General features: G+C 42.5%; 1 protein-coding gene across 6 annotated transcripts in view; it reads left to right on the top strand.

Moving 5' to 3' along the window:
* Window positions 1-18,578, top strand: part of STAU2 (staufen double-stranded RNA binding protein 2) — a 198,423-nt gene that overhangs the window by 55,504 nt on the left and 124,341 nt on the right. For all 6 annotated transcript variants that reach the window (XM_026662620.2, XM_026662615.2, XM_026662627.2 and 3 more), the window contains 3 exons: window positions 528-665; window positions 4,327-4,458; window positions 13,998-14,058. In XM_026662620.2, the coding sequence (XP_026518405.1) occupies window positions 528-665; window positions 4,327-4,458; window positions 13,998-14,058 (331 nt within the window). The remainder of the gene's footprint in view (window positions 1-527; window positions 666-4,326; window positions 4,459-13,997; window positions 14,059-18,578) is intronic.

Here is an 18,578-nt window from a genome sequence, read left to right as displayed (position 1 = left end):
GGTGAAATCCTAGGAGATGTGGGAGGCTTATACTGCTGCTAACCTGTTGTAGTTCCTGAGTGAGGAATGCAAATGAGCTGTGCAGGGGCACTCTGCAGCCTCCAGTGCACCATGAGCAAAGCTTCATAGTGGTATGCTGTGTGAGAGGGGAGAGAAGACATGGAAGCAGGGGCCTGGAGCATGGTCAGTGAGTCTATCTTGCAGATCCTCTGAGCTATAAAAGCAGATGTGGGGATTGGTAGCCTATAGCTCCTAGACAAACCCATTTTTTACAGTTGTGGACAGCCAGCAGACACACGCTACTTGCTACAGTTTCAGCCTAATGATTCGGGTCTTTAGTCCCATGATCAAATGACAATGCAGTTTGTTCATTTGGGCATGCTCTCTTGTCTAGTATATCACTCTGAGAGAACAGCATAGAAAAAAATCTTATTAAAAACATGCAATTGTCATGTAATTGTCATGAACATGTAATTGTCGTACTGGCATGTGCTGAAATAACTTGGGTTTTTTAAATCTTATTTTAGACTGGACCAGAATATGGTCAAGGAATGAACCCCATTAGCCGCTTGGCTCAAATCCAGCAGGCCAAAAAGGAGAAGGAGCCAGAGTATATTCTTCTTTCAGAGAGAGGGATGCCTCGTCGCCGAGAGTTTGTTATGCAGGTATTGTTGGATGTTATATTAGGAAAGATTCCTTTATTCTATTATGAACAAGCACAAGAAGAACAATGGTGGAATATAAAGCTGATCCTATCTAACATTGTTTAGCTCTTTACATATCATACAGTTAAGCAGCAGGAGTACAAAATTTGCTGCTAACCATTTTTAAAAAAAGGCTATTTGACCTTTTCCTTTCTGTAGATGAAACAAATCCAATTAGATGTATAATCCCTTTCTAAAGTGATAGCTCTGGTGTGTTTGCTTTTTTTTTTTAGTGTTGTTCTTATTTCACCTATTTGTTTATTTCCTTCTTTTACTGTCTGTTCATGATTTACTTTATTGTTTTTGTTTTTTCTTTTTCTACACTGTCCTGATAAAAGCTTTGTGATGACTGATGGATGAATTTAGAAAGATCAGAGACTGTAATACAAATAAGTATCCACAGCAGTCAAGGGCCGGGGAGAGTGCCTCTCCCCACCAGGGCAGCTCCAGAGAGAGGCACCTCTTCCCGCCTGCGTGACCCTTGATAGCCTGCTGTGCGGCCGCGCAGCTTAGAGGGAACTTAGGATGTAGCCCATTAAATTTATGTTTTCACTGAACTTAAAAGCTTACCTTCATGTTTTTCCCATCTTGCCCCATTTTCTCCTTCTGCCCCAAAATGCGTCAAGTTACACTCAAAATTTAGTGGCCTTTATTTGCAAAGTGTTCAATACTATAATGAACTGTCTTTAAACTAAAATGTTACTTTTTCCCTTCAGTTTCCTTATTTGAGAATTTCCATTATGTCCTTAGAACTGTGGTTTCTAATTTTTTTCACATTGTGTAAGGATTTGAAGCCAGCAGATCCTATAACAGACCATCTAACCGCCATCTTTCCCTGGCCATTCTCAATCTGAGATGGTTCTGTGCACAGTCAGAAAGGGTGCTGTGAACTACAGATCAGTGTTTGAGAACAATTTCACCTTGAATTTGGATTTGATTTGTAGGCAACCTCAGTACTTTAATAGTGAAATATTTGGCTTTGGAGGGGAAAAAAACTTTACACTAGACTGTGTGATTCCTTTGCCTAAGAAGACTCTTGTGAAAGGGGGAGTTAAAGTAATTCTGTAGCCCAGCTGCCTTTTTATGGGTGTTCATAAACAGTGTAGCATAAACAGGGACTTTTGGCCTTGCTTTATAATGCTTTCACACTAAAACGATATTGCTTTTTTTCTCCCGCCAGACGTCCCAGTGGATTCATTAGTGCATGCAAAAAACTTATCTAAGTAAAAAGTCCTTTGTATAAACTACTTAAACAATGTTTTCATTTGATTTAATTGAATGTGGAAGTAAAATATCCAGAGATAATATGTTCATTTTTATCTGTCACACAAAGAGCAAGTTTAGATGTGATGAAATGGATCCAATTACTTGTTCTGACCGTTACATAAACAGAAGAAAACCTCTGATGACATTAGTTGGTGTTCTGTTCCCAAAGTTAATTTAGGAAAGCTCGCTCTTTGTAGTCAGACCTTTAATCCTTGATGGAGGTTATAATAATAGTCAAACCAGTTTTACAGGTCTGAGAAATAGCAACACATTGATTTATTGTGCACTATGCGATAAATTATCATTTTGTCTCGCCTCATTAAGGTTCTTCAATTCTATTACATACGAGCTCATTGCAATTTGGTTATTTTCTAATCACGACTGCAAAGTTAACTGTTACTTCAAGCTCCAGATTTCTGTTTTTCATAATTTTGGATCTTTTTGCTTAATTATACCTTCTTTAGTTTGCAGAGGATATTTAGAGTATTTGCTTGTTTCTGTATGTACAGTAGATATTTAAAACCAAAACAGGATAATTTAAACATTTTCGTAAACAAAGATTTATTTTATAAACGAGTACACGGAAAACATGTTGACTTTAATTAACAAGATTTTTTATTTCTTTTTCAAAAGCTGATATTTTAGAATTTAAAAAACAGTAAGATTTGAGACATTTGACCTGTGAAATTTTTGTTTGGATTGTTTTATGAAATAGATTATTACTTCCTAACAGTTGTGTATATGCTTTTGCAACCATAGACCATTTTTGAAACAGGATCTGGCAAATAAAATGACTGAATGCACCAAATAAAATATAGGTATTGAAGAATTATGAATGACCTGAGAGTGAATAGAGGACATTTGAGGGACAATAGTCATAAACTAAGAGCATGCAGCTTGCACAGTTTATGAATGGCAGCAGAGCCCAAAGACTAAATTACAGCGTTATGTTCTCTTTGTGGACATCTGTTGTTTATAATATGTCATTTTTATTTTGAAGTTTTAACTGCCTTTCCTATGTGGGGCTTCTTGGTTGGCAGGAAATCCTTTATGTTGTACAGACCACACTTCCAATGAGAACTCAACTTTTCAGAAAGTGTGTTTGATGGAAGATCATCCAAGGGCACAGGCATAACTGTTGAAGGGGAAGGAGAGGGTCGTGCCCTGCCCAATCTCCCCTCCCACCCCGCCCCATGATTTCCATTCCAATATTGTTTGCCCTATAGCTGGGGAGGATAAAGATGAAAAGCGTTCTCCCTCTTTCTCCAAAACATGCAATGCTCTTCCTGTTAATTCTCACTGGGAACTTACACTGGCATAGCGATGTGTCTCAGGGGTGAGAAAAATCCACACCCTGGGGAGACATCGCTCTGCCAACCCAACCACTGATATAGACATTGCTAGGTCAACAGATGAGTTCTTCTGTGGACCTAGCTACCACCTCCCGGGGGGGGGGGGGAGGGGAATTACCTATGCTGACAGGAGAACCCTCCCATCAACATAAGTAGTGTCTACACTGAAGCGCTACACATAAGTTCATGGAGGATAGGTCCATTAATGGCTATGAGCCAAGATGGTCAGGGATACAGCCCTATGCTCTGGGTGTCCCTAGCCTCTGACTGCCAGAAGCTGGGAGTGGACAACGGGATGGATCACTCTATGATTGCCTGTTCTGTTCATTCCCTCTGAAGCACTTGGCACTGGCCACTGTCGGACAACAGGATACTGGGCTGGATGGGCCATTGGTCTGACACAGTAGGGCCATTCTGATGAGATACCCATAGTTTCCACTTTGCTCTGGCTCCTAATGATGCTGATTAGCTTCTGGAGGGTTGCTGCAGCCAGTACATCCTGCAGAGGAGGAGGAAACGCAGAAGCTATATCACTTCCTTCTCCTGGGGGGGAGGCAGGAGAGAGCAAGAGCTGGGAGCGGGGACATCAAGGGATGCAGAGAATAGGGCCAGGGGTACACAGAGCACAAGGGAAGACACAGAGGGGCACAAGCCTGGGGGGCGGGGCACACAGTGCAGTACACATAACATTCACAGGCACAGTCGTACAGACACACACACTTTTATCGTATGAGTGATGGGCATGGTGTTTCTGGGACGAGAGGCTTTCAGAAGGAATGGAAGCAAGCTCGTCTATGGAACCATCTGTTTGTCCCCTCCTCTCAGATTTTGGTAAAGAAATTAGTCCAATAGCCCCCTCTCAACTTTTTTTTTTTTTTTGGTTGCACCTGTGTCCAAGGGGCTGATGCAACTGACTGTAGATCAACAAGGTTGTTGCAGTGTGATGCTAGACTGCCACAAATTTATCAGTAATTGTGATCAATATTTTTGTTTAATTTTAAAAGGTCAAAATAGGCAGTGAAGTTACTACTGGAACAGGCCCCAACAAGAAAATAGCTAAAAGAAATGCAGCAGAAGCAATGTTGCTACAGCTTGGTTATAAAGCCTCCACCCCTCTTCAAGATCAGCCAGAAAAGGTGAGAATTGATCATTGTGTGGCTCAAAATCCAGTTCCATAAGATGCTGAGCTCTTGCAACTCATCACTTTCCAGGACCTGGTGCAGCCTCATTAAAGCCAGTTGAGTTGTGTGGCTGGTCAGTGGTCATATTCTTCCTTTAGCTGCAGCTACATAACTTCATTGGATGGTAACTGCAACTCCTTCCTCTGAAAGTATAATTGAGGACAGAATATATATGTACGTGTGCATGAATTTCATATTACCAAAATGCTCCTCTTTCCTTTTTGTCCTTTGTGTCCCTGTTAGGATATTTCTTCCTCTTTGGGGTTCCAAGTCTTGTATAGATTATTAACTTTCATATATGAAATAGTTTTGATTTTTTGTCTCATTTACTCCAAACAGAAGCTACATTACAGAACCATCTAATAGTTAGGGTGAGCAGCTAGGTTGAATCAAATACTGTACTTATAATGGTGTGTCACATTCTTGTGGTTGCCTCAGCATATATTCAAGGCAAGTATCTATTTATGCCAACTTACATTTCAACATGAATTAAAAGCATGCTAGGTTTTTTTGTTTTGTTTTTTTTTTGCTCAAGGGCAACCTACTTGGACAAGAAAATATGGTTGTGCCAATTTTGTTTGGAGCCAGAAAGAGCCACTCAAGAAAGAGATCTTGGAGTCATTGTGGATAGTTCTCTGAAAACATCCACTCAATGTGCAGCGGCAGTCAAAAAAGCAAACAGAATGTTGGGAATCATTAAGAAATGGATAGATAAGACAGAAAATATTATATTGCCTCTGTATAAATCCATGGTATGCCCACACCTTGAATACTGCTTGCAGATGTGGTCGCCCCATCTCAAAAAAGATATATTGGAATTGGAAAAGGGCAACAAAAATTATTAGGGGTATGGAATGGCTGCCATATGAGGAGCAATTAATAAGACTGGGACTTTTCAGCTTGGAAAAGAGATGACTAAGGGGGGTATGATAAGAGACCTATAAAATCAGGACTGTGTGGAGAAAATAAATAAGGAAGTGTTATTTACTCATAACACACGAACTAGGGGTCACCAAATGAAATTAATAGGCAGCAGGTTTAAAACAAACAAAATGAAGTATTTTTTCACACAACATAGTCAATCTGTGGAACTCCTTGCCAGAGAATGTTGTGCAGGCCAAGACTATAACAGGGTTCAAAAAAGAACTAGATAAGTTCAGGGAGGATAGGTCCATCAATGGCTATTAGCCAGGATGGGCAGAGATGGTGTCCCTAGCCTCTGTTTGCCAGAAGCTGGGAATGGGTGACGAGATGGATCACTGGATGATTACATCCTCTGTTCATTCCCTCTGGGGCACCTGGCATTGGCCACTGTCAGAAGACAGGATATTGGGCTAGATCACGGGTTCCCAAACTTGGTTTGCGGCTTGTTCAGGGTAAGCCCCTGGTGGGCTGCAAGACGCTTTGCTTACCTGAGCGTCCGCAGGTACGGCTGCTCGCAGGTATGGCTGCTCGCAGCTCCCAGTGGCCACGGTTCGCCGTTCCCAGCTAATGTGAGCTGCGGAAAGCATTCTTATGTTCTTATAGGTTATTTCTTAAAAGGAAATTGTATTGAATGCATGTTGTAAGTTCCTGTCTCAGTGACATGCTACTTAGCTCTTCTGATCTGCATTTAGTCTTGGGCTCATTGACAGAGGCATGTGTGACCCAAACCAGCTTCTAAAACTCTGCCTCTTGCCATGGCTTATCTACATTGGAGGTATTTTATTCTGAAGTAGCTGCAACAGTACAAACCCACAATGTAGGCTTGTTATACCATTGTAAAAGTGGCTTGCATCATTGTGACTTGCATTACTGTACCTATGCTGGTGCAGAAGTCCCCAGTGTAAGCAAACTCTCAACGTACAGACCAGGGAAGAGCTGTTGTGCCCCATACAGCACTTTGAGCTGGGTGCACACATAATTAACCTGTGCTCTCTTCCTGGTGTGCAGGATATAGTGTTCAACTCCCTGAGCAGAACTAGAGGAGGAATTTACCTAAATCTTGGGATGAGCAGAAAAATAATCAATATTTTCTGCTGGTCAGTGTGTTTATAGTAAGTAAACTGAGGCATGAGACTAATATTCATTTTCAGCTTCATGTTATGTGCACCACCAAGTAATTTAATCCATCTAGATATTTTAATTGCAGTTCAAAAGCCTACCCAGTGAACAATAAGTTATTATGTTTCACTTGTCCAGACCAGGATTTTAGTTGTCACAAAGAGTTGGAGAATAGGATTTGTTTTACTGGGGCTAAATTATTATCTGCTACAAACTGAGTTCAGAGCTCCCTGCTGTTAAACAATTTATTTCATTAATTTTCTTTAAAAAATGCTTTTTGTTCATATCTGACCAAATTTTCTGATGCGATAATTTATACTATAATTTCAAAAAATGTACCTGCCAACATGTAATTGTGCACATGCATTGGGTAATTGCATGCTCAGGTACTGGTTTACACGTCTGCCTATTTCCACAGGTGCAAATTAAATGGTAGTGTTTCAGAATTTAATCCTTAAGGTTTTTATATGGAGTGTGACTTTCATTCAGAGGGATATGTTTAATATTAAGAGTGTCATTTTAAAAAGAGAGCTGATTTTCTCAAAAGAACGGATTCGGAGGTTTTGATGGTTATAAATAGAATCTCCTCTGGAGATGTGCAGGTCCACAACAAATAAAGATTTTTTTTTTCTACTTTAAGGAGTCATGTCCATTGATACTTCATTCAGAAGTAAAAATCTGGAAAGAGGTACTCTTGTAAAATCATTTAAATGCAAATATTCTTCCTTTAATTATATATAGTATGACAAGTCACTTTTTAAAGGGACCCTTTCAATAAGGTAATTTTATTTCAAAGTTGAAAAGATGAGACAATGGGATTTTCTCCCATTCTTCCTCCTTCCTTTCGTGAATTTGGTTATGTTTTTTTACCATAGTCTTCTCCCATGAATCCCCCCTCTTTGTTTAGTGTATATTTCACCTTATAGGCTCTGTTCCTTTTTTGGTTCTTTAACTGGCTCCTGGACTTCCCCTCCTCTCTTATTTCTACTTCCAGCCATATATTCTCTGTTCCTCCATCTGGGACTTACCTTCTTCCACGTTCTCTTTTTAAGTCTTCTTCTCTTTCTTTCTCCTTCCAAAGCAATTCAGGCCTGGCCTAAAAAGGCTATAAAGACTGCTGGTGGCTGGTTGTACCTTCCTCCTTTCCCTTGCACAGGAGGTGCCCTAGGCTCAGTGCCCCTCCCCCTTTAGTACGCTTTTCACTACATAGCTAAACCAGACATGCATACGTGTGCAGTGCTGCCTTCCTTAGCTGAGTACTGTGAGTTGAGCAAAAATCCTCACCGTGCATGCCCAGCATGCAGTTTTTAAAGGCTCATAACTCACTCAAATCAAAACCAGTTTTCACCAGAACACTTGAGCTTCTCCACAACGAAGGGTATTTCTCAGCCAATTCCAGTGTTTAACTCTCTGCCATTTTGGCTGAAGTACTGTAAAAAAATAAAATAAAAAGGTCAAGCATGTTTTTAATAATGGGAGTGAGTGTGTGTGTGTGTGTGTATGTATGTATGTATGTATGTATATATATATATATATATATATATATATATAATTTATGTATATGTATATAATATAATAATATTAATCATCTTGTAAATTGTCTGGCCTATTCTTGCTCAAATTTTCTCAGAAGAATTCACCATCAGGCAGAGACAAGGCCTGCAATTCAGCCCAAAGGATGATAGTTTTGGAAGGCTTGCAAAAGTGGGGGGAAAAAAGTGGTTAGAATGGAAACCATTATGCAATCTTAACTTGGAATGGACACTGCTGCTTTGCTATACTATAATTATTAGCTCTTTGCTTGCAGGTTAATGCATTCTGTTTGAAAAACAGGTTTACTGTGTACTCTGCAGAGGCAGATGTCTTGAGATTAGCAGGAAAAAAAGATAAGAAATACAATATTCTACTATTGTTCTGGACATAATGAGGAAATATGACACTGCATATACAAGCTGAAGATGTAAACCACATTCTTTTTACATCACAGATTTTATAAAATGGGAGTATTTAATATAATAGAACACATTACCTAATGTCCCCACACAGTAAGGGGGAAGAGGGAGAAGAAAATATCTGCTTACGAGAACTAATGAGAGTACTCTGCACTGCCATGTGGGAGAACTGGATTCACTTCCTAGTTCTTATCTCTCCTTTCCTAGGCAGGTATGTTATTGCTACAGGGGCAGTTTGATCAGCCTGTGGCAGGGTGAAACTGCCTCCCACCACTCAACCACCTTTGTAGCTAGTTAAGGAGCAACATTGCTTGATCTGTCTCACTTCCTCTTTGGCTGGAAGGAAAGTAAAAATATATGTATGGGTTGCAGGGGTGGGGTTCCTCTGGGCTCTGATAGAAAACAGTTACGTTAGGAGAATGTTATGGTTGTGAAACCCTCTCAATTTAATTGTCAGTCTTCCAAGATCTAATTCTAAACAGTGCATAAAAATCCTAATTATGGACAGTAACTTTATATTGTTTCGTCTTGTGTGCTCACTGTAGTGTGTTCTTCAGATCTAGGTTCAGTGGTAGATTTACAGTCCCTGTGTTCAGGGGAACATGGTTTGCTCCCTCTCTACTCTCTTGAGGGCACCTGGTGCCCCAAAGGAAGCAGCAGGTCAATGCTAAGGGGATGGAGGGCAGTAGGGAAGCTACACATAAAGGGGTTTAGCAGCAGGCATGCTACATGTACAGGTGCTCTGGATGACATTGAGAATGTCTCCCAGTGATCCCATTGGCAGTTCAGCTCCACGTTACGCCCAGCACCCCACTCTGCCTATAAGGTACAGTCAGGCCCTATGTTAGCAGTGTGATAAATTTGTTTTGGAAAGCTTGTCTAGGCTCCAACCTGTGTCAGTTGAGAAGAAGCTAACAAAAAACAGAAAAAGAAGGAATCCAGCTTGCATAATATAACTTAATTTATAGTCTTGTTTTCTTCAGTGGCAGGAGTTTAGTAGTAACATTATTACTAATGTGACAGACGTTTGCAGTATATCACGTCAGGTCTAGCTTCATCTCTTCTGGAGAGGTAGTAAAGAAACTAAGGGCTTGTCTTCACTACCACGCTACATTGATGCAACTGCACTGATGCAGCTCCGCCGCTGTAGCGCATCTGGTGAAGATGCAGTATGCTGACAGGAGAATGCCTTCCTGTCGGCATAATTACTCCACCTCAGCAACATGGTGCAGTGTATGCACCGCTTTAAGTCGATGTAACTTACATCGCTCAAAGAGGTGGCTTTTTCACATCCGTGAGCAATGTAACGTACATCAACTTAAGTGGTAGTGTAGACAAGCCCTAAGAGCTAAATTAAGTCCAGCACTCTAGGGGGGAAAAATCTTATCATGCTGCTTGAAGATGCAGTGTTCTTTCTGCCAGCAACAAGTCATTCTTATAATACAGTACACTGGTTCTCAACTTTTTCCATACGATAATCCCATGTTACAACAGAAAAAAGTTTTCAGGACCCCCTATTTCATTATCCTTGAAGACTAGTCTGGTGGTTGTAACTCCCTTAGACCTGATTGCAAGCTCCCAGGTCTAACACATAGTAAAATTGCATCACTACCAAATGTTTGTTTCCCTAGAACAATTTTTTTAGGTACTCTTGGGAGGGAGTCATTCTGAAGATTTTTCATCTCCATACATATGATAAAAAGGGGCCTGAGAAAATGTTTGTTCTCTAGGGCAATGTTTCATTGTACCTCACCAGTGGGGGTAATAGTGGAAGATGTAATATAAACAGAACTCAGGAGTTTCTTCCCACCATGTCATCCAAGCTTACGCAGAGTAGGTTAGACAATATGGTGGTAAAAATGCTTGAGCTCTTTCTGTCTATACTACAGCTTCTACCAACACCAGTCAGGTTATGCTGCTGGGGAATTATGGATCCCAATTTTTCGAGTGCAGATAAATAGGGAGGAGATGGTGCTTGCAGCATTTTTATTGAGGAGGCACATGATCTGCACTTTTGGGAGGGAAGCAGAGTGGATTGCTTGTGTAGAGTAGACACAGGCAGAATGGCTCAGGAGGGCACTCCAGCACAACAATCAGAAGCAGCCATCACTGCTGCTTTGCAAAGGTACAGTATATTGCTTCCAGGACTGATAGTCTGGCTTTCCTCAGTGTGGATCAAATGAACCTCTTAAATTTCCACATAGCTTTACATGGGCACAGTGGCCCACACAGCAATGCCTCCTTTGGGCTATGACTAGGTCATGTCGTTTGTCTCTGGGAGGCAGGGATGACACAAGCAGGAACCAGGGAGGAGATGTGGTCTTGGTCACATCTCCAGCCCACTGGCCATGCTAACTTCAGGCCATGGAGCCCTGCTGGTTGTGTTAGCTGGCCCCTCCCAACCCGATGCTCAAGAGAGCACTGGATCTGTAGTGTAGCTGGCCCTTAGGCAGAGTGCTAAAACAAGAAAGAGATTCCCTGACCTGTCTTCACCTCACCCAATCCCATCTCACACTGAGAAAACCAAATCTGGGGATGGGATCAGGGAGTTGCAATATTTTAATTTTAACCAGCTTTTCTTTCTGCCACTTCATTGCTTCCAGAGAGGTCCATTCACCGTAGGTGGCATTAATGTGAGACAACTACACTGAAGATGACTTACTGATGCATGGAATTCTTGTTAAACTCCCTATCATGGTGAAGTTAATAAACAGTAAAGAGAGGAGTGAAAGGGGAGTTGGAAATGTTAGCATCTCTAGTTTCCATCCAGGTTCTTGGCAGATTTTGTGGTTATGCTCCAGATTCATAGCAATCCCATTCTGTTGTAACACAGAATACTAAACACAAACCTATCTACAGATTTCAAATGGCCTATTAATTTAAACAGCTATCTGTTGCCTTCTTTTCAATGCGTGTATGCTACTCTTTGCTGCATGATGTGAATTGGAAACCAAACCATTGAAATCCTGTGACGTTCAAGTGTGGAAGGGGATGACCAGTCTGAAGGAAAAAGAGCTCTGCATTCGCATCCTTCCTTCCCATTGTGTATCTGCCTGACTTCATTAATAGTCCGTATGCTGGAGCTTGGTGCCACATAGCTGAAGAGGTGTGACTGGGGAAGAATAATCAGAACAGCTGCTCTACATGACATGTTCCCCTCTCAGGAAAGCAGAACTTATGATGTAGTCTGCATTATAAGTTAGTGCTACCCTAAGCTGCAGTAACTCCCCCTTCAAGGCCCTAACAGAACATGGAGAGAGAGAGAGCAGGTAGGAGGAGATGGAGGCCAGACAGTGACAGCACTGTAGGGCAAAGAGGGTTCTGCTAATGCTGCAGGGGAGGCAGGGAGAACCAGATAAGCTAAAATCCTCAGGATAGGACTCTGTCATTGTCATAAATCTCCGCCTTTTGGAAAAATGTGAAACCCTGCCTTTTGGCCATTTCAGTCTACTGCCATCCCTGCCTCCCAGAGACAAACTACATGACCTAGTCATGGCCCAAAGGCGGCACTGCTGTGGGCCCACTGTGCCCAGGTAAAGCCATATGGAAATTTTAAGAAGTCCATTTGATCCACACTGAGGAAAGCCAGACTATCAGTCTTTGAGCTGATTGTGAGATGGAACACAGTCCATTGGTAAGCTGGGACTTGTCTCCACATTCACATAGAAATCTGGACGGTTACAATTGTGAGAATGCCTTATCTTTGAAGTTGTGTTTATTCATATTTTCAAAATAGGAGTGAGTTGTTAGATACCCAACGTTAGACCCACTGGCCTTCTCAAAATAGCTATCTACTGACACTAGCGACTTATAATGGAAATTGGAGTAAATTAATCCCGATCTGGCGTAATATTATAAAATTACAGTAGTTGTCTTTTGACAATTTTACAGCTTCCTCCACAAAATCTGATTTTGACTGCTGGCCAGATATTGGGTTAGATTGGCCTATTTCAGCATAAAGAACAGGAGTACTTGTGGCACCTTAGAGACGAACAAATTTATTAGAGCATAAGCTTTCGTGGGCTACAACCCATCCGAAGAAGTGGGTTGTAGCCCACGAAAGCTTATGCTCTAATAAATTTGTTAGTCTCTAAGGTGCCACAAGTACTCCTGTTCTTTTTACGGATACAGACTAACACGGCTGCTACTCTGAAACCTATTTCAGCATGTGAGTTCTTAAGTTGAAGGCTAGATGGTGCCATTTAGGCACTCCACTGGCCCTGGGGAACTTGTGGAAGGAATGTCTCATGGCATTTTGTTTTAAATCTGACTAATCAAAAGTTAGAGAGAGAAGGTAGGTGAGTTAATATCTTTTATGGACCAATTTCTGTTGGTGAGACAGACAAGTTTTCAAGCTACGCAGAGTTCTCCTTCAGGTCTGGGAAAGGTACTAAGAGTGTCACAGCTAAATACAAGATCAAATAGTTTAGCATAAGTAGTTAGCACACGTTTTAAGGAAACCATATGGGGTATCATCAAACAACTACAACCCATACTTGATGATGACCCCATCCTGAATAAAATCTTTCCTGCACCCCTGCTTCTGGCCTTCAGACAACCTCCCAACCTCTCCAAGCTCATCGTCAGAAGCAAGCTCCCCGCAGACCAGGACACACCAACTCAAAGTGGCACCAGACCCCACCAGAATAACAGATGCAAAACTTAGAGACACATCTCCACTGCTACAGTGATCAACACCCACCACAACACATACCTATCACAACAGGTGGTGTACCTCATCCAGTGCACTAAATGCCCCAATAACAACTATTTGGGTGAAACCAGACAATCACTACATTCGTAGATGAATTCACCCAGGAAAACGATAAAAGACAAACACACTATATCACCTGTGGGTGGACACTTTTCACAAAGCAATCACTCTATATCTGATCGCTGAGTCCTCATTCTCAAAGAAAACCTCCACAACACTTGGAAAAGAGGAGTTTGGGAGCTTAAATTCATAACTGGGCTAGACACAAAAAATCATGGTCTTAATAAAGACACTGGATTTATGGCTTATTACAACAGTCTGTAATCCACTAACCCTCCTTTTTTTCCTATGACTACAGGAGTGTTAATGGGCCACCTCACTGTGAATGGTCCCTTATCTCTCTCTAATATCCTGAGACCCTCGCTGCAACAACACTGAATAATCAAAAGTTAAACATGTTTGCTAATCAGAGCCTAGTCCCTGGTGAAATGGTGCTCACATCTTTATTGTTGATCTTTTGGCCTGTAGCTGGTAATGTTTATTCTTGGGGAGGTTTAGTACTGGAAGAACCTGTTTCAAGTGAAAATGAAGGTGCTCAAGCAGAGCTGTGTGGGCAGGTTTGTAGAGGACCGCTCCATGTGCTTGTTTAGCTTTGGTCAATTCAAACAGCTACTCTTTTAAAATGGAAATGTTTCTTCACAAAACTCTTCAATACTTTCTGTAAAAATATATTTGTGCTGGACTTATTTCTTTTTCTTTCTTTCCTTTTTTTTAAACTGTGCCAGCCAGGGGAAAACAAAGGCTGGAATGGCCAAAATGTTGGGTTTCCTGAGCCAACGAGTAACAGTGAGTATTACTTTTTATATTCATTAATATTTAACTTTTAAGCACCTTCCCATTAGGTATTTGATTATTTGAAACAACGAAAATGATTTCTCTAGTCATTATGGACATTTTAGTTAGTCTTTTTTATCAGAAATTGTCTGAAAAGTTTTCTGTTGTGTATCTGCCTTACGAGTATAGACATGGTAGTGTGCTATACTATAGCAAGAGCAAAATGGCGTATTCTTTGTTTAAAAACGGAGTGGATTTTCATGCTTATTTTGAAATGCATTAATTATAGAGCCAGTTAGGCATTGTCTTCATAAGAGAAAAAGTTTTTTTCTGAACTCAGGTTAGTTCATACATGGCAATTAACACGAGCTAGAACCCTAGTGAAGACAAAGGGCTAGTCTACACTACCAGGTTTTGTTGATAAAACTTATGTCGACACCCAAAAGTCAACAAAACAAAAATCGCCAAAGGGTGTTTACACTTGCTCCCTCTCTCAACAGATCATGTCCACATTGGGGACACCATTATCGACAGCATGAGCAATGCACCGTGGGTATGTATCCCACAGTGCAGTATTGTGGGAAGAAAGAGCTGATCGTTGGGCGAGTTCTCCCACAGCCCCCTCAGCTGCCGAGAGCAGCATCATGAGAAGCTCTGTTTGCTCTCTTTGCTGAGGAATGGCAAAGCAGCACAGCAGTCTGCCTGCTGCTGTGTTCTTAGTGCAGGGCAGAACAGGAGCATTCCAATGATTTGCTCTTTGTTTATTCCCCAAACGGAGCAGCACACAGATACTTCCCGGAGCTTTGAAAGGGGAGGGGCTCATGCCTGCAGGGCAGCAGAGATCAAAACACTGAGCAGAGCAATCAGGGCAGGCATTGTGGGATACTGGCATAAGCCAGTTCTGTCAACAAAACAACCAGCAGTGTCTACACTGGCTCTTTGTCGACAATAAAGGGAGGGGAAAAGACAAAAGTCTCTTGTAGGGGTGGAAGTGTTTTTGTCGTCAAGACTGGGCATTTTTCACGACAAAAGTCACATTGTAGCGTGTACGCTCTTCCTGTTTTGTCACCACAAGGCAGTTTTTGGCAACAAAACTTGGTAGTGTAGACAAGGCCATAGTAGTTGTAATTTTCACAGTAGCAGATTGAGGTAAACTCTAGGTTGCTTCCAGAGTTTACCTGTATAGCCTGCAGCAGGGCCAGCTCCAGGGTTTTTGCCACCCCAAGCAGCCAAAAAAAAAAAAAAAAAGCGCCGCGATCGCGATCTGCGGCGGCAATTCAGCAGGAGGTCCTCCGCTCCGAGCGGGAGTGAAGGACCTTCCGCCGAATTGCTGCCGAATAACTGGACGTGCCGCCCCTCTCCGGAGTGGTCGCCCCAAGCACCTGCTTGCCAGGCTGGTGCCTGGAGCCGGCCCTGGCCTGCAGGCCTGTTTCCCCAGCCCAGGAAAGACACTCTGCCATGCCCAAGTCTCTTTCAGGACACAGTTTTATTGTGCAACATAAAACTTAGGCAAAACATCAAAACAAAAAGCACTTCCTTTGCCTACGATCAGCCACAACACCCAGCAGCTTTTCCCCTTGTCTCTCTCAGTGCTGAATGGAGGACTCACCCTTCCCTTCAATACTACTGCTTCAGGGCCTACTACAGGAGCCCATCTCCCACCTGCAGCTCCTCCTCAACTGAGCTACTTTCTGGCTTTTATAATCACTTGCTTCCAGCCCAGCTGGGTCTGATCATTGAACAGGGCTGACTGCCCCCAGCCTCCTGGCTGTTAAAGGGGCAGACCACCCTGTTAGCACATGTGAAAACTACAGACTGCCTTGTCTTCACTAGGATTTTACCCCATGTTAGGCTATGTCTACATTTCAGACCTTACAGTGGCACAGCTGTATCGCTGCAGATGCGCTGCTGTAAGGTCTCCTGTGTTGCTGCTCTATGCTGGCGCGAGAGAGCTTTCCCACCGGCATAATTAAACCCGGGGTCTGTGACCACAGTGGGTCATGGGATTTGGAGCACAAATTGATTACAGATGCTGCTGGGTGGCAGCCTGGAGATGTCAGTTGCCTGGTAGTGGTACACGCCTGGGTTCTAGACCCATGGGGCCTTGCGTTCTGTTGAGATACTGCAGAGATGAGCACACTACAAGTGCATAGAGACAGAGAGAAAGACAGTCTTGTTTAAGTTTATGTAGGGAAATAAAGGGATGTTTTGAATCTGGCTGCATAGGAGAACTGGAATAATTGTTTTAATATTTGTTCTACAAGAGCCTCTGCATTCCCACTTGTGGGGATCTGGTGCCCTTCGCGTTGAACAGTGGAACTACCTCAAAAAGCAGTGTTCATTGGGGGTGGTGCACGAGAGATCTCCTACAAGGGTGACATTATTGTCCTCATCTATATAAGGGAGTACATACCCCAAGCACCCCTCTTCCACCATCACAGACAGTGAACAGAACTCACCTTCATGACCTGCAGACTAGACATCCCTTTGATCCTACTTCAGAGTTCGCTGTAAACAGTTAATTTATAGTATTATAGGTAGTGAAAATAGCCCTTTCCCTGTTTCAGAAAGCCTCTGTCCCTCACTGGTGCTATATTGAATACCAGAGTTCCATTCAGAGTTATGCTTCTTGCCCAGCAATTATACCAGGGACCGACATTCATAGCCTGTGTTTTCTGCACTCTCTCCACTCTCACTTGGATGAATGGCTCCTAATGACCACTGTCAGCAGACGCTGTCCTCAGTGATCCAATAGATGTATAGCCACTTACAATTATTGAGATTTTTAATCAACTGGGAAAAATTCATACATCAGCCTACACAAAGGATCATCACAGCGGTTCTGGACTCCACTCAGGACATAGCCTTTCTCCCAGAGGAGAGATTTTACAAGATATGAGACTTCTTGGCAACTCTCAGGGAATACTGGTACAGACCAAATAATTTTTCCTGAAACTATTAGGCCTAATGGCCTTATCGACCTATATCACAACATTTGAGAGGCACACACCAAATGTATGCAGCCTTCTAAGGAGACTGACTCCTTGAGTGCTCCCACAGCTTTGCTGGTAGGAGAACAGAGACAGAGACAATGTCCTCTGGGGTACCCTTTTGTCCTGCCATCCCTACAATCACTATTACCGCTATTGCCTCCAATCAGGGCTAGTGTGTGCATTTCCAAGACCTCCAAATGCCTTGCCTTCTGAACACTTGTGGGGTCTGGATTCCTTCTGATGTGTTGCTGCTGGACTGGAGCTCAGATAGTGCGGCGAGACCGCAAACCTTTTGCTTGTCCTTGCAGCATCATGTAGTATAGGTGCTTACACTCAATACCATGTCCGGGTACTATATCAACAAGCAGGGAGGAATGCATTTCTAGCCTGTATCTGTGGAGACAAGAAAACTTTGGCTGTGTATGTTTAGCCTGGTCTATAGTTTTATTGAAACAATTACTTACCCCAAGGTGAGGGTTTACACCTACTTTAATCTATGACAGTTTAGCCCCCTAGATCGACTACATTAGAGAGCTTAGCAATAGAAGGGGGACCCCATGGTGTACAACAGGGATTACATAGTGCTCTTTCTACAATAATTACTTTTGTAACCAATCAAACAATGCACACATTGCAGTCAGTAAAGGAGAGAATACAGAATGCATAATATTTGCATTACTCACACCACGCCTTGTGAAAAAACCTGAAGTGTTAGTCCTCATCATTATCCTCACCACCAGCAGTCATCATCTTGGCGTCTCCTCCTCATTAAAGCACTGGTATCCAGATCTTCTGCAGCTGGCCAGAAAACCATTATATATGCTGCCTCTATCTCCAGACCTCCTGTCTCAACAGCAAGAAAGGATTCTGCATCGCAACCAAGAGGGCATTCCATCTTGCAGCATGGAGGATAACCTGCCGACTAATGTTTCTGCTTTCGGAGGGTTCAAGCCTTTTTCTTGCCATCCAGGAAAGACTCCATCCTGAAATGCTATAAACCAACATGGAAATGGTTTACTATATATGGTATACTATACTTCACTAGTAAAGGATTTCCCCTCATCTTGAGCTGGGGCCCTGCAGTGTCAGAGTACCTTCTTTAAGTTTCAAGGCTTAGCTATAGCCTCTCTAAAATCCATATGGCAGAAGTATCTGCTCATCAGATTTATGTTAAGGACAAACCCATCTTCTAACACTACAGTCTCCAGATTCTGTAAGGGTCTGTCTATGCTGCAGCTAGGAGTGAGCCTCCCAGCTGGTGTAGAGCATCTCGCACTAGCTCCACCTGAGCTAGCACAGTCAAAAAAGTGGTGTGGATGTTGTGGCTTGGACAGCAATTTGGCTCTCAAGCCCACCTAATCCCCTGAGTCTGAGCTTGGGTGGCTAGAGCCACAGCATCCACACTGCTATTTTTAGCACACTAGCTTAAGTGAAGCTAGCCTGGCTGAGAGTTTTTGTCCCAGCTGCAGTGTAAACATACCCTAAGAACATGGTAAATGTGTTTCCCCGCTTAGGATGTTCCCTACTTTGTGGGACCTC

This window comes from Terrapene carolina, unplaced genomic scaffold (genome assembly GCF_002925995.2).
Source record: "Terrapene carolina triunguis isolate 2854851 unplaced genomic scaffold, T_m_triunguis-2.0 Scaffold58, whole genome shotgun sequence".
Lineage (NCBI taxonomy): Eukaryota > Metazoa > Chordata > Testudines > Emydidae > Terrapene > Terrapene triunguis.
The sequence above is the reverse complement of the archived record's forward strand: the minus strand, read 5'-3'. Positions and strand labels throughout refer to the sequence as shown.